The sequence below is a fragment of the Geotrypetes seraphini genome, chromosome 8 (genome assembly GCF_902459505.1).
Source record: "Geotrypetes seraphini chromosome 8, aGeoSer1.1, whole genome shotgun sequence".
NCBI classification, from domain to species: Eukaryota; Metazoa; Chordata; class Amphibia; order Gymnophiona; family Dermophiidae; genus Geotrypetes; species Geotrypetes seraphini.
Window position 1 is genome coordinate 115,744,418 of NC_047091.1, and position 15,359 is coordinate 115,759,776.

Genomic DNA, 15,359 nt, shown 5'->3' on the forward strand with positions numbered 1-15,359 from the left:
TTTCTGTTGAATGTGGGTGGCTCAAGGGGACAGAATGAGGAGTAAAGCAGAAGTGAGAGACATCCCCAGACAGCAATCCTCTGGAAAAGCCCTTAGAGAGGATCCCGCAGTGATAATGACAGTGTGTCCAGTATTATAGGAAGTACATGCAATTAGTAGGAGAACTGCATGTAACACTTAGGAAGCTAGAAATGTTTCCTGTTGAAAAACAAAGGGGATTGCAAAGAGGTGAACATCTACAGCATTAGGGAACATGCCGTTGTGTATATGTATGTTAATATAAAAAAAAAAGCAAAGGGACGATTACTTTTTCTGGTATAGAGCTTAGAAGATCAAATTCTAATTATAATTGGAAAAACCAGAGGAGGAAAAAGTTATGCTTTAAGTAACTTTGAAATGACCTTGCACTTAAGATTTAACATGTTTCTTTTTTTCCCCCCTTAGAATTGCCATTGCAATACTTCAGAATACCTCTATATTTAACATTGTACACTGTATCTTGTTTTAACTAGTAAGTTCTGCTTATTTTTAAACATTGAAGCACAACCTAGCAGTTGCATCCCTGTCTGCATTCTGAATGAAATAGGCAGGGCAACGAGTCAGAGTGATCAAATTCTTACGTTCTCTCTTTCAGAAGTTCTAGTAACCATTTAGATGCCTTTCATGATTATGTGATTATTATGCCATGTGTTATATATATATACATATATATATATAGGAATTTCCTTTGCTAATGTGTGCACACAAATATGATTCGTGCTATGATGGATGTTTGTTTTTGTATAACTATGCATTTATCTGCAGATCTAAGTTCAGCTCTGAATCCTTGACAGATGGAAGAACAGTTCCAAGCCGGAAACTTTCTATGTTTATTTGTGCCCTGTACTCTTTGTGTTGTCTATTTGGTTTGTGGGGTACCTCGGGGAAACCAAATATACCATTGGCCATTTTTGGAGATTTTTCTCCCCATTTTTGCATTTTTGTTTTTTCCTATCTAAATTGCACAATACCTTTTTATTTTTATGGCCTGAGCGCTGCTTAGTTAGGGGTTATCTTATTTAGAGAAAAGGTTATATAGCCTTAATGGTATTTTTCTGTGCACTACACTGAGTTTAAACCATGTCCTCTTATGAATATTGTGTACTTGAGTCTTGTTTCTCTCTTGCTGTACTTATGACCAGTAAATGCATTCTTTTTGTCACTTGTTGCCGCCCTCAGTACAGGCAACATGTTCTCTCTCTCTTTTCTTTGAATCTCTTCACTGGATTTCGGCTGCTGGATGATGATACCTGGACTTCTTTCAAGCCAGTGTGTCCCTCCCTGTATGTGCAGACACCTTTCATTCCAAGTCTGCACCTTACCAGTTTAAAGAGACTGCTAGACTTGCAACGAAACATTCTGAACTTTTCATTTCTTGGACACTTTATGCCCATTCTGTCATTTTGCTGGCCTTTATATTTTCTTCAGTTTTGGTTCAGGACATTATTTCCATGAAGGACTCATTCTTTTATCCTGTATTTTATTTTTAAGTTACCCCGTTATTCTTTCCTGCCATGTCATTATTTTCTTTTTAATGCGTTATTTTTATTTTGCTTGCTGGCCTCTTGTATTTCCACCTGAAAGAACCACATTTCAAATATGTATTTCTTGCTTTCCTAGGTTTTAATTTGCAATGACCCAAGTGTTGTATTGATTGCTAAACTTGTGCCATCCCAATTTTCATGCTGTGTACGATGCATCAAAGTTCTGCATTCTATGCCTGTTAGGTCCTGTTCATCTGCATTTGCCCACTGTTTTTTTAATTGTTCTACTGTTTGCTTTTTGTTCCTACATCCTCTGGTTCTGGCATGTACCTTTGTTCAGTTTAGATAGATAGTTGGGAGGGCTGCCTCTCCTCCACGCCTTTATTTCTTCCTCTCTCTCTCTGCTACCCTTCGTGTGGTGGCCCTCATCTTCCCGTTTTCGGCCCGCCAAGAGGGGACTGAGATGGATAACCTGAACATACAGATGGATCAACTGGACACTCACTTGTGTATGCTGGACACTATAGACATTTTTACCATATATTTTCCCATAGCCTGGCCCAGCCTGTACCTTGCTGTCTGTGAACACATGTATCCTTTGAAATGCTAACCCAGCTGGCCTTTGTGCTGCAAAGTTCCTGTCTCCATTCCCTGCTCTTCTCCAAGGTTCTGCTGAACTGTTATCAGTGCTGTATGACTTCACATATGCCAGGCACCCTGGAAAGCCATAAAACATTTATAACGAGCAAGGATCCCTGCAGGACGATGTGGGCATAGAGAGATGAGAGAACTTGGTACCAAAAGATTTGCTGCCTGTCTCTGAACCGAGTTCTGGGAACCAAGCAAAGTTGGGTTGTTGAAAGGTCACCCTTGCCAACTTTCAGCATACAAGGACACCATCCTGAAGATGTACAGCGATGTAAAACCACAAATTAGCATCTGCAAGGTGATAAGGATCTCAGAGCTTCAGGAAGAAAGTTCACTAAATTCTCTGTTTCTGCTCGGGCCCCCCTCCTGGGGGGAAGTGAGAGAGGTGTGGACTGGGGGGAGGAATAGTTAGGTATACATTTTTGTACCAATAGGGAAGTACACGACCAAAGTTCGGGGATGTGCTTCTTGAAACAAAGGAAGAATTTCTCTGTATAAAAAAACACGTGCATCACAGGTAGAGCCAAAGAGATTCACTTACTTATGCTACAGGGAACTGCTAGTCCCCTGCTAAGCATATGGGTGCAAATTCTTCTCTCCATTGCATATTCTGAACTGACAATATATTTTTCTGCTATGCCTTTGCTGCTGTAATTTTGTAAGTTTTCATACTAACAATAAACAAATATGATCTGTTTTTGGAACATACAATGCTGTCTCGTAGTCATTCCAATGAGGTAAACAAAGCAGCCTTTAGTTCAGTGGTGACCCCGACGTGATCATGCTTGGGTTTCACGCGCTTGCGTGATTAATGGATTTTATTTTTTTAGGTGTTCCGGTGAACTCCAAAGAGAATACGTTTTCTCTATGTTTGCTGATTTTGTGTTGCATGTATTTACAGAAAAATTTAAGAAATTGTAAACAAAAAACCCCCCAAACTTTTAATTCTGAAAAATAAAACAGCAGATTACATATATGAATATATTTAAGTAGCTGATTATGTGATATTTTTTGTTGTGATTTCCCAGTTTGTTCTGCTGTTGTCTTGCTTATTGAATAATAATAAAAGTAATTCTACATACATATATGAATATAGTACAACCCCACCCCCACTGTTTGTTTTTAACTTCTGATCTGTCTTTACCTTCCATGAAGGTTAGAATTTGAATCAGAGGTGTCTAACACACCATGCTTTCACCTTAACACTAGCTGGCAGTTAAGGTTGCTCCTTCGGCAAGTTTAATATTCTACCTATCAATAGTTTTACCTTTTAATTTCCTGCTTTGAAAAAAGGTTCTGCTACATCTTTACAACAAATCTCTTTTATGGGAAACCTTGACTATGAAGCTTAGGTAGGGTTTGTCCTATAGGGTTCTGCCACCACCTCCACCAACTTCAGCCATTAGGAGATACTCAGGGTTTTATTGCATGTGCCACTGATAGCAGGACAGGAGAAAAAAATATATATATATTTTCACTTTTTGGGAAAAGAAGGTGGGAATTGGATCTTTTTGTGTATTGAACCAGACATATACAATGTTAATGTTTGAATACTAGAACTTTTTAAAAATTCCAAGATAACTATGTTGAATCGCTGGCACCACCAATAAAACTGTCACTTAGGGTTCCTTTTACAAAGCTGAGGTAGCAATTTTCCCAAAGCAAATGCACCAAAGCTCATTAAATTCCTAGGGACTTTGGTGCATTTGCAGTGGAAGAATCACTACCATGACTTTGTAAAAGGAGCCTTTAACTACTCAGCTTTTAAATTAGACCACATTTTTCATACATTTGCTTTAAATACATTTGGACTATGCAGGGAGAGGGAAGAGCGACACAATGGGAATAGTATATATTTCAGATATATGTTTCCTAGTCTTAGGGATGGGAGGAGGAGGGGGTTACTATACCCAGTTCTGAAACTGGATGACTAAAGATATATTTGTGTACTTTGTTCATTTGTTAAGTCATCAATAAAAATGTTGAAATATAAATACATGCGGACTTTGAGAGAACTCTGCACTTTTACAGGAGCAACACTGCATATGACCTGAGATGAGTTTCATAGAAACATAGAAATAGACGGCAGATAAGGGCCACAGCCCATCAAGTCTGCCCACTCCAATGACCCTCCCTATCTATCTTTGCGGATAGATCCCACATGTTTGTCCCATTTGGCCTTAAAATCTGGCACGCTTCTGGCCTCAATAACCTGAAGTGGAAGACTATTCCAGCGATCAACCACCCTTTCGGTGAAGAAGAACTTCCTAGTGTCACCGTGCAGTTTCCCGCCCCTGATTTTCCACTGATGTCCCCTTGTTGCCGCGGGACCCTTGAAAAAGAAGATATCCTCTTCCACTTCGATGCGACCCTTGAGGTACTTGAATGTCTTGATCATATCTCCCCTCTCTCTACGTTCCTCGAGTGAGTAGAGCTGCAACTTCCCTAACCGCTCCTCGTACGGGAGCTCCTTGAGTCCCGAGACCATCCTGGTGGCCATTCTCTGGACCGATTCCAGTCTCAGTACATCCTTGCGGTAATGTGGCCTCCAAAATTGCACATAGTACTCCAGGTGCGGTCTCAACATGGATCTATACACTGGCATAATGACTTCAGGTCTACGGCTGACGAAACTCCTGCGTATGCAACCTATGATTTGCCTTGCTTTGGATGAAGCTTGCTCAACTTGATTTGCAGACTTCATGTCTTCCCTGACAATCACCCCTAAGTCTCTTTCTGCTTCAGTTTTTGTCAAGATCTCGCCATTTAGGGTGTAAAGCTTGCATGGATTTCGGCTTCCCAGGTGCATGACTTTGCATTTTTTGGCATTGAAACTGAGTTGCCAGGACCTAGACCAGTGCTCCAGTAGAAGTAGATCATGCATCATATCATCTGCCATTGAATTATTGTCTGTTGTGCTCTTGTTCACTACATTGCTTAGCTTGGCATCATCGGCGAATAATGTTATTCTTCCTCGGAGCCCTTCTGTCAAGTCTCTTATGTAGATGTTGAACAAGATCGGGCCCAGGACGGAGCCCTGTGGCACTCCACTTATCACCTCTGACATTTCGGAGGGGGTGCCATTCACCACTACCCTCTGAAGCCTACCTCCAAGCCAGTTCCCAACCCAATTTGTCAATGTGTCGCCCAAACCTAAAGAACTCATCTTGCTTAGCAACCTGCGGTGTGGTACGCTATCAAATGCTTTGCTGAAATCTAGGTAGACAATGTCCAGGGACTCACCAGCATCCAGCTTCCTCGTCACCCAGTCAAAGAAGCTGATCAGGTTGGATTGGCAGGATCTCCCCTTAGTAAATCCATGTTGGCGGGGATCCCTTAGTTTCTCCTCGTCCATGATTCTATCCAATTGGTGTTTGATTAGGGTTTCCATTAGTTTGCTCACTATCTGTGGAACATCTGTGGAACATGGACATTGCTCCTGGAAGTCTTAATATGATCTACTAAAACGTTTAGAATCTCTGCTTGGATACCATCTCAGATCAGCAGATAACTTTATTTTTTCTTAAAAATTAAATAAAATAGTATTTTGCTAATGTAACAGAATTTGAAAATAAACCTAACAGTTTGAGATGAATGAGTCTAACTGCTGCTGAAAGCTAACTAGAGGGAATGGTCTGTTTGAGTTTGTGTATCTGGCGGTGCCAGTTCCATAGTGAAGGCCTGCAAAATTGGAGGTGGTCTTCCCTGTTACTATTACCAGCTGACTCCGCTGCTTGAAGATGACTTCTAATCAGTGTTGCTCTTCAAATTTCTACATATAGTGTACTGTGAAAACTGTAATTCTGCTTTTTCCATCTAATATCAACACTACAGAGCTTAGAATTAGGGGAGGGGGAAGCAATGTGAGCAGCAGTTAACATAGCTCAGGAGCCTGGAAAATAATTCTTAAGGATATCAAGAGTGCTTTCAATAGTATTAGATCACTAAAATTAATATTGACTGTGTGGCAGAATATATAACAAGCATTCCATTCTCCAAAAGGACCCTTCAGCAGTATGAGAAGCCCTGGAAGTTTATTCTCCACTGTCTAATCTTTAAAGTAATTATCAGTCTTTTTCAAAGCCTCCTTTGTAGGTAACTCTCAGAACAGACTCCAAGGTTCTGCTATGATTACATTTTGGGGGCTGGAGGACATTTGCTTAGCTGTGAAAAAGCAGGGGCCTGGTGGCATATCTGGCATATCATTTGACCTGCACAAGGAAGAACCTGGCCTCTCAGTGGCAGATACCTGGGTTTCTACCTGTGTCATTTTTCCATACTGTAGACAAGGAATATGCCCTCGATTTACATTCCACAATAGCATAATCAGGAAGAGGAACGTCAGTACCCCCACTGTAATTTTCAGTAGAAGCACTTCCTTGGTGCTGGTGTGAATCTGCCTGGCTGAGATCACTGTTACTGAAGTCAAAGATGTCACATTGGAGTTAGGTTCCATGGAATCTGGGTCATTTGATACAAAGTGTCGTGGGATAATTAACAGGTTTTCGTGGATAGGATGTAAGGCATAGCTGGTAATAATCATACAAAATTCTTTTCCATTGGCACTTTCCACTGACTGACAGTCATAAAAGCCACGGTCAGCCAATGTTGCATTGAAGATAACCATGCCCTGCTCATACAGGAGATACTTGGAATCCTTTAACTGGAGGTAACTGCCATTAAAGATCCACTTGGTGCTGGCTAGGTTAGAGGCTGGGGAGCAGGGAAGTTGGATGCTGTTACCAGGAACAAATGAACGATTTTTGACATGATTTCCTGAAAGAAAGGAGGAACAAAGCTTGGGTTTTTTCATTAAAATTAGGGATTTATGCAATATTTAGATTAGATACAGACTCCAGCATGGAGTTAAAAGATGTTCTATCAGTAGGCAACAGTTGGTAATGTACAAATCAGTGCCTCTGCCCCACCTATTCCTCTTAAGATGCTATGAGAGCTGCATCTTTGGTACTCCTGACTCAGACCAATAAAAAGAACAGAAGTCTTAGTAAATAAAGTCCTATCACATAAGTTATGCTTCTTAGCATATCACTGCTCAGCTTAGAAGCACTAATCTATGGCAATTTGCAACCTGTAAACTGTATATTATATATATTAGTATTAGATCCCTAGGTTGTGTTGAGTTAGGATAAAAACTTGTACCAGAAAAAATTTGTACTGTAACTATGGCAAATTGTAACCTGTTAACCGCATATTATGTATGTTAACCTGTAACCCGTTCTGAGCTCTTTGGGAAGGATGGGATAGAAAATGAATTAAATAAATAATCATAAGGGAATATCAAATGGCAAAGTGGTCTTCTAGTTAACAAAGTACCATAGTAGGGAAGGACCTTTGGTAGCTAATAAATAGCTTGGAATATCAGCTCAATACAATTGCTTTTCAAGACTGAAAACAGACTACAGTTTTCAAGCATGGATTAGACTGTGAGCTCTTGGTGGCAGGTACCCTACAGCCACAGGAGTTAACCTATGCAATACTACATTGCCAAACAGTGTTCTATAAGCAACCATCATTCTTACTGGGGTTCATCCTACCATAATCATGGTTGAAAGCAGTGCATGCACATAGATCTCATGCATATTCATTGAGGAAATCCTGAAAAACCCGACTGGATTCGGGCCTCAAGGAGGGACTTTGGAGACCCCTGCTTTAAACAAATTATTACTTAAAAATTTCACTTTTACTGGGGTTGGGAGATACCGCAAGGTCTCTGGCAGTGTGAGGTATTATGAGGCTCCAGATATACCCAATATGTGCTAACTATACTGTACTAGAAACCTCCTAACATTGGTCAAAAAAGGTGAGAAAAGCTTTATTTTTAAAAGTTGGATGGTGTAAAGGTCTGAAGCAATGTGAAGGGCTCTCAACTCTTTCCACCAGGACACTAACTGCCAGTACAGGCCCAACTTACACACTCTTATTTAACTTTTACTCACCAATATGAGGACAGTCAGAAGCATCCCCACTTATCACACTCTGGCTGAAGTTTCTGTAGGGAGAAAAAAAAGTGCAAGTTAATTCATGTTGCATAATTCAAATGCAGCTCTGGTCTGCAACTTAAGGTGATAGTAACTAGCTGAAGGCTGTTCAGCTGTGTTCAAGGTGCAAAGATATGAAGATGTTCAACGAGGGAGGGCTCTACTTACTGGGAGTCAATATGCTCATCAGCTACTTTAACGCATTTCTGCAAAGTATGAGACCAAGCGCAGTACGGGTCCCTTGCCAAAACACAATCAAAACAGTTAGTGTATTGTCCACATGCTGAAACAGGTAGTTGAACCACCTGTGAGGGAGAACCCACATACAGCAAACCCTGCAAATAAAAAAGCACCATTATTCTAATGTATTTCCTGGGTTATATTCCCCCCTCTACAATGAATATGAATACAAAGCATGCTCCTAGTGGCAGAAGACAAGTCTTACAGGGGAGCCTGTATCTTCTCCCTGTATAAGACCTGGGACAGGAGAGAATCTTTGTAGGTTTGGTGGGGTGAAACTGAGGCAAAGAAGGTAAGAGTAACAAAAGAATATACATGGATTTGATGTGTTGGGTTTTTGGAGCAGTTACCCTTCTGATAAAAGTCAATTAAAAATTAAAACTGCTCATGAATTCCCTGAATATGTTTTTTTTTTTTAAATTTAAAGACTGTTATTGATTAGGGGGGAGGGGGAGATTCTGATGTGGATTTAACAGAATATTAAGTGTTGTATCTGAATTTAAAATGTTATATATGCTGTTACACTTATTGTAAGTTTTTAAAAATGAATAAAGAATATAAAAAAACCCAAAACCAACTGCTCATGAAACTTGACTTCTGAAATAATAGCCATTCATTTCACTAGTTAAGGGTCAGGCTATGTTTTCCTTAACATTGCATCAGTAGGTACAGATGCTAAAAGAAGTATATAGAGCACTCATGTTTAAACTTTCTGATGGTTCTTACTGAAGCAGAAGGACCTGAGGTATAGGACCAGCTCAAGACTCTATGGCACCCTGGACTCACTTCTGTTTTGGCGCCCCCCAAAAGCCTCATGCCTCAGACTCACTTCTGTTTTGGTGCCCATCCCATGCCCCAGAACTGTACTCACTTTTCTATTTTGGACTCCCCCTCGGCCAATTCCCTCCTCTGACACTATTTCTGGTCCCAACTTCATAAACCAGCTGCCATGAGGAGGGAGGGTCAGTGTGTCAACCAGCACTCACTGACATTGCAACTGGCCTATGAAGCTGCATCCTGTCAGGACTGGAGGAGGAGGATGGTATTGAAACCCCATTTCGTAGCTTAACTTATGGGCTGGTGACATCACAGCCCAGGACATTTGGCGCCCTGGGCCAGAGCCTTACTTGGTCTATAGGTTAAGCTGGTCCTGCTCAGGTAGAACCTACACCTAGCCCTCCCACCCATTTGCAATAAGCTGGCCAGATGAAGGAAGGGGCTTGCTACCTTCTTAGATGACAGTTTGAGAGATTGCACAGGCTCGGGAGCATGGAACAGCTGAATCTCCTCCATAATAAACATCTCCCCGTCGCAGTTCAGAGCTTTATGTAAATAACCATTGTCTGCGGAACATAACAGATTACATGGCATCAGCATCTGGAACTGGGCTTTGAGAGACTGTAACAAATTGGTTCTTTTATGTACCAAACACAAAATATGCATTCAGAAAGTCAAACAGATGGCTCCTTCCTTGCACAAGACTCTCTCTGCACTATAAAAGTATGACTCCCACAGTTACAGCATTTTCTAAGGACTTTCCATTTAAAGGTACTTCAGAAATCACCAATGCATAGTATAGCATCCCATTCTGAGAATGAAAGTAATCCCCCCCTCCACACACACACAGCCAGAATCCAAATAGGGAGATCCTTTCCCTCATCTACTGGCTAATAACTGCTAATAGAAACTTGATGGCAGATAAAGGCCCACTCGCAGTAACCATTATCTTTTCCTCTAAGAGTTCCCACGTGACTATCACAGACTTTCTTAAAATCAGACATAGTCTCTGTCTCCATCATCTGCTCTGCAGAAAGTGTCTCCAGACAGTTTTTAAACCTTACAATAGGTCCCAATTCTGCAGCTTACCGGTTCCTAAAAACATGACATTGTAGGTGCGTTTGTCTATGCCAAGGACTCTGTCCACAACGATGCGGGTATAGTTAGAGCCTTTTCGCAGTAAGACAGGTCTGTTCCCAATGGGACTGATGCTATCATCCATGAGAGGGTGGTCCTTCACAAACTGTAGAGTCTTATCGGGCAAGTCCAGAGAGCTGTGATAGCCACTCTGTCGGGCAATGTTGTTGATGCACTAGGGAGAGAGACTCTCGATTAAATCACTTCCAATTCCAATTGGCCCCAAATTAATGAATTACTAGAAAATCATGTAGGACTCTCATATGATACTATACTATTTGGTACAGCAATGAGAACTCAGAGTCCGATTTCAGCAAACAATAACAAACTATTATTAATATTGACAGGGGTCGCCATGCAACAAATAACTCAAAATTGGAAGGATTATACCAAATTAAACTATACATTTTGGTGGAATTCAGTCTGTCATGTATACAAAATGGAAAAAACAATAGCATTACAACAGGGAAATATTCATAATTTTAAGAAAATTTGGGAACCATTGACTCGTTATTCCAATGATCAGATTTCAAAGCACATTAGTAATGATTATATTAGAATGGGGAGGGGAGGGGAATGTATATTATATGGATTTAAGAAATGAAAAAAGGGGAGGGTTATATTTTATGTGATAAGATGAATTATTTGTAATCACAATTTTTCATGTATTAATTGAAGCTTTATGTACAATTAAATTATTGTAAGAATGAAAAATTTATAAATAAAATATTAAAAAAAAAAAAAAAAATCACTTCCAATTCTAAAATCATGATAAAAATTTTGACAAACTCTTCTTTCCTCTGGGTTATAAATGATGATTTTAATGTATGTGCTTTCAAGACATAAATGGGGATGGTATTATGAGGGCCACTACTTTAAGGGGCTGATGAAGGGCTATAACCATCAACTGGTGGGAAAAGGCATCTGCTGCTATGAATAGCAGCCTTTAATGAGTAGACATCATTTTTTTTAATGGGAGATTATATTTACACATTGGGGGATGCGGTAGGGTATATTTAATATTTAATTCTTGCTATAATTACTTTAAGAGTGGGTGGGAGGGGATTGATGTTTTTGTTTCAAACGATTGTGAAGGATTTCAAGTGTTATATTGAAAGTATAATGTGTGGTATTTGTACATTTGATGTATGTTTTACAATGATTAAAGAATTTTAGGTTGCTTTGAGAGGGGTGGGTGGGAGGGGGTATATATTTTTGTTCTAGATCATATGATATAGATTTTCAAGTGTTATATTGCAATTGTAATGGATGCATTTATGTACACTTGTTTATGATTTATAATGAATAAATAATAAAAAAAAAATAATAATAATAAAATGGCTAATTTCATGCACTGGAATGACCACCATCACCAAACCCAACTTAGATATTTTGTCTGCATGAAATGCCCAGCCTTGGGGAAGCCACTTAACCCTCCTTTGCCCCAGGTACAAAAACTTAGATTCTGAATCTAACAAGGGCCAAGAAAGAACTTGTATATAATGTGTAAATTACTTTAGTTGTATTACAGAAAGATAGTATATTATAAAAAATATATAAAATAAAACAAAAAAGTGGTTCACTGAGCCCTACCAGCTCCAAAGAGAGAAGCTGTGTGAAGGTCAAATGTAATGGCTATATCATGAAAAACAGGTTCCTTCAAAGCTAGCCTAGTGAAAGAAAATGGATTGGCTGGATATTTACAGCTCCAGGACGTGGGGATGGCACTTCGCCACTATACATCACCCATTTCACGTGGGAGTGCTCCACTGTCACAGGCCCCTTGTACTTCCCGCGGGAGAATACTTCTTGAACTTTTTCCATGCTGAACGTGCAAACTGCAGAGATGTCCAGCTTCCCCCTAGGGAAGGGAAAAATAAAAGTGACTTCAGGAATTACCCTTGCATCACCTGTGCAGGCTTAGTCAACACCTTTTCCAACACTAAACGATAACATCAAATCATACATAATAATAGCAACAAAAACAAAGTAAAATACTGAATCCAGGCTGCAATAAGTCCTTCCCCCTAATGAGTGCATAGTGCTCAGATACAGCATTATATATTTGTAAGATACCAGCATACAGGTATAGGGCAGCACAATCAAAGAAAAATATTTTCCATTATAACACACTCAAAAGGAGAAATTTATTTGTAAATCAAAAGTTAATATTTTCTGAATGATGGAGATGGATGTTAACAAAGGCCTAGATTTTCCCATTCAAGACCATAATCAACCAGATCCATGTAGGTCCCTGTTGACCAACCTGGGGCAAAATTCCTTAGAGACTCATGTTCTTGTCTGCATTGCAAGAGGACCTAGAAAGTGAAGCTACAGAGAGAGAATGGAAAGAAAAAGGAGTATACTTTAAGGGTGAAAAGAAAATTTTAAAACAGGAAAGCAGGAATATATGTATGCCTGGAAGGATGTACAGAACAATCTGAGGTGATTCATGGGCTGGCAGTGGTGGGGGATTGCTGCGCATGTCTTTCTGCACTATTGAGTGATGTCACCTATGTGTGGCTGACCCGTCCTACTTGGCCATGGAGAAAGTTATGTGTACATGTGAAATAACTATTTTCTGGAATTTGGAGGTGGATATTAACAGCCTAGATCCATTCAAGACCATCACCTTGTCCTCCTGCTGCATGTGGCAGAGAACACACAATTTTCCAAAGGACTTTGTCATAAGGTTGAAAGGTTACTGGAGGCAGTGGCATACCAAGGGTGGCAGTGGCATACCAAGGCAGTGGCATACCAAGGGCGAGGGTGTATCTGTCTGTGTGTATGAAAGGGACATGGCTTTCTGATAGCATCGACTGTACAGGATCAATTGACTGTGCAGGATCTGGCTTGTTTAGTTTTACAATGTATGTGTTGGTGTTCTAGTGCTCACTGCAGTGTTTAAGATGCTGCCTTTTCCTAGGTACACTCTTGTGCGATAAGTGGATTGTTACTAAAAATCATATTTTTCATATAGATGGGGGGGGTGTCAAAAAAATGATGGGCCCTGGGTGTCACATATGCTAGGTACGCCATTGACTGGAGGTAAGTTTTCCCCCAACAACTTGAAAATATAATTTATAATGTTGATGCTATATATTCTCTTTTGTAAGGTGTGTTGAGATATCTTTGTATGTTTAGAACCATTTTGTGGGCTGAAATGCTGCTTTAAGAGTGATTTTTCATAAGCTTCTGTTAGCTGCTAAGGAAACCCAACTGTTTTAAGTCAATTTGAAACATTTACCACAAAAGAGACCCTAGTGAAAATGAATTAAAGCACTGCAAAAAAATACATGGGACTTATAGGCCCCCTTACAAGCTTTGCTGCCTTCCTTTTCTGTTTTCATACAGTTGCTAGTCTGACCATAGAAGGGGTAGATTTTTAAGTGCTTCCTTTCCTTGCTAATATGCCAGACGTACTTGAACACCACCTTACCACTGCTGTGTGAACACCCCATAGAAAACTGTGTCCCTCCAGTCTGCTGTTTTGAGTGTAAACACATCTTGAATGACATTAAAGAGGAAGTTGGATTCTGGCACAGAACAGATGAGGTTGGCTTTCAAAAATGATGTCCACTTCTTTTGCAAGATGCGTTTTCCTCCAAGATCATTCTATTAACAAATGTCCACAAAGCCACATCAGAACAAAAATATGAAGAGTATATGAATGTCTTTAATAAAGTCAATATTTGACTAATTCAAAGATGCTGTACTTCAAATAGTGAAACTGGACTTGATATACTGCCTTTCTGTTTACATATTATACAGAGGAACTTATTTTATACTTGGGGCAACGGAGTGTTAAGTGACTTTCCCAGAATCACAAAGAGCTGCAGTGGGAATTGAGCCCGGTTCCTTAGTTCTCAGGCTGCTGGCTGCACTAACTATATATATATATATAAAAATGCTTATTAGGGGGCATGTTGTATCGGGAGGGAGAGGAGGGTTATAAAATTATAAAATGTGCCAGTTTTATAACCCTCCTCTTCCTCCCGATACAACATGCCCCCTAATAAGCAAATATCCAATAGAAAATAATCATCATCATATATACAAGCAAATGCACAATCATGGATGCACCACTAAGGCTATGATTTGCAAAGCCAGTATCGGTACTTAGCCCACTTGTGCTCCATCTCTCCCAGTTTCTCATATTTTAAGGTTCTCAATTATAGAGAACACCCCCGGCAAAACACAAGATGTGATGGTAGTAAAGATTGCAACACAAACAATATTAGCAACTCACTTCTTAGTGTTTTTTGGGTTTTTTTTCCAATTCTTTATTCATTTTAAAATCAAACAACAAGTGCACATAAATATATCATAAATTGATTCCAATACAGCACTTTAAAATCTAACACATAAAATCTAATAGATCATTAATGATAAAAATATTACCCACCCACCCTTCAACAGTTATTCTATATAAAATATATTATACTATTATTATAAACATAATTATAAAATTTCCTCCCTAAATCCTCCCTCCCCCCTGATAAGGAAAGATTTGTTTTCCAAACAAACATTGTATTATGGAAATTCTAATAAGGCGGGGAGATTATTGGTAACTTCTTAGTGTTGTAACGGGAAGTGAAACGAAACAAAAACTATACAAAAAAGATCACCGCTGAAAAATAGCTGCAAAGCGATGACCACAAATGCTCGCAGTCTAAGCAATAAAGTTCATGATCTGCAAGCCCTGATGTTAGAGGGAGACCTGGATATTGTTGCTATCACAGAGACCTGGTTCAGTGAATCCCATGGATGGGATGCAAACATACCGGGATATAATCTTTTTAGAAAGGACAGAGATGGTCAAAAAGGTGGAGGAGTAGCTCTCTATGTAAGGATTGATAAGCAAACGACTGAAATGCAAGGGACCTGGAAAGAGGGAGAAGTGATATGGATAGCTCTGAAAAGAGAAGATGGAACGTCTATCTACGTGGGTGTAGTCTACAGACCTCTGACTCAATTGCAGCAAATTGATAAAGATCTAATTGTGAATATCCAAAAATTTGGAAAGAAAGAGGAG

General features: G+C 39.7%; 1 protein-coding gene across 1 annotated transcript in view; it reads right to left on the reverse strand.

Annotated features, from left to right (window-relative positions):
- Positions 1–5,501: 5,501 nt before the first annotated feature.
- LOC117365506 (semaphorin-4E-like) overlaps positions 5,502–15,359 on the reverse strand; it is a 142,585-nt gene continuing 132,727 nt past the window's right edge. The window contains exons 8-14 of the mRNA XM_033955983.1: positions 13,764–13,939; positions 12,029–12,185; positions 10,277–10,499; positions 9,638–9,753; positions 8,339–8,505; positions 8,129–8,181; positions 5,502–6,947 (exon numbers count right to left, since the gene is read on the reverse strand). Coding sequence (XP_033811874.1) covers positions 6,274–6,947; positions 8,129–8,181; positions 8,339–8,505; positions 9,638–9,753; positions 10,277–10,499; positions 12,029–12,185; positions 13,764–13,939 — 1,566 coding nt within the window. The 3' untranslated portion in view covers positions 5,502–6,273. The remainder of the gene's footprint in view (positions 6,948–8,128; positions 8,182–8,338; positions 8,506–9,637; positions 9,754–10,276; positions 10,500–12,028; positions 12,186–13,763; positions 13,940–15,359) is intronic.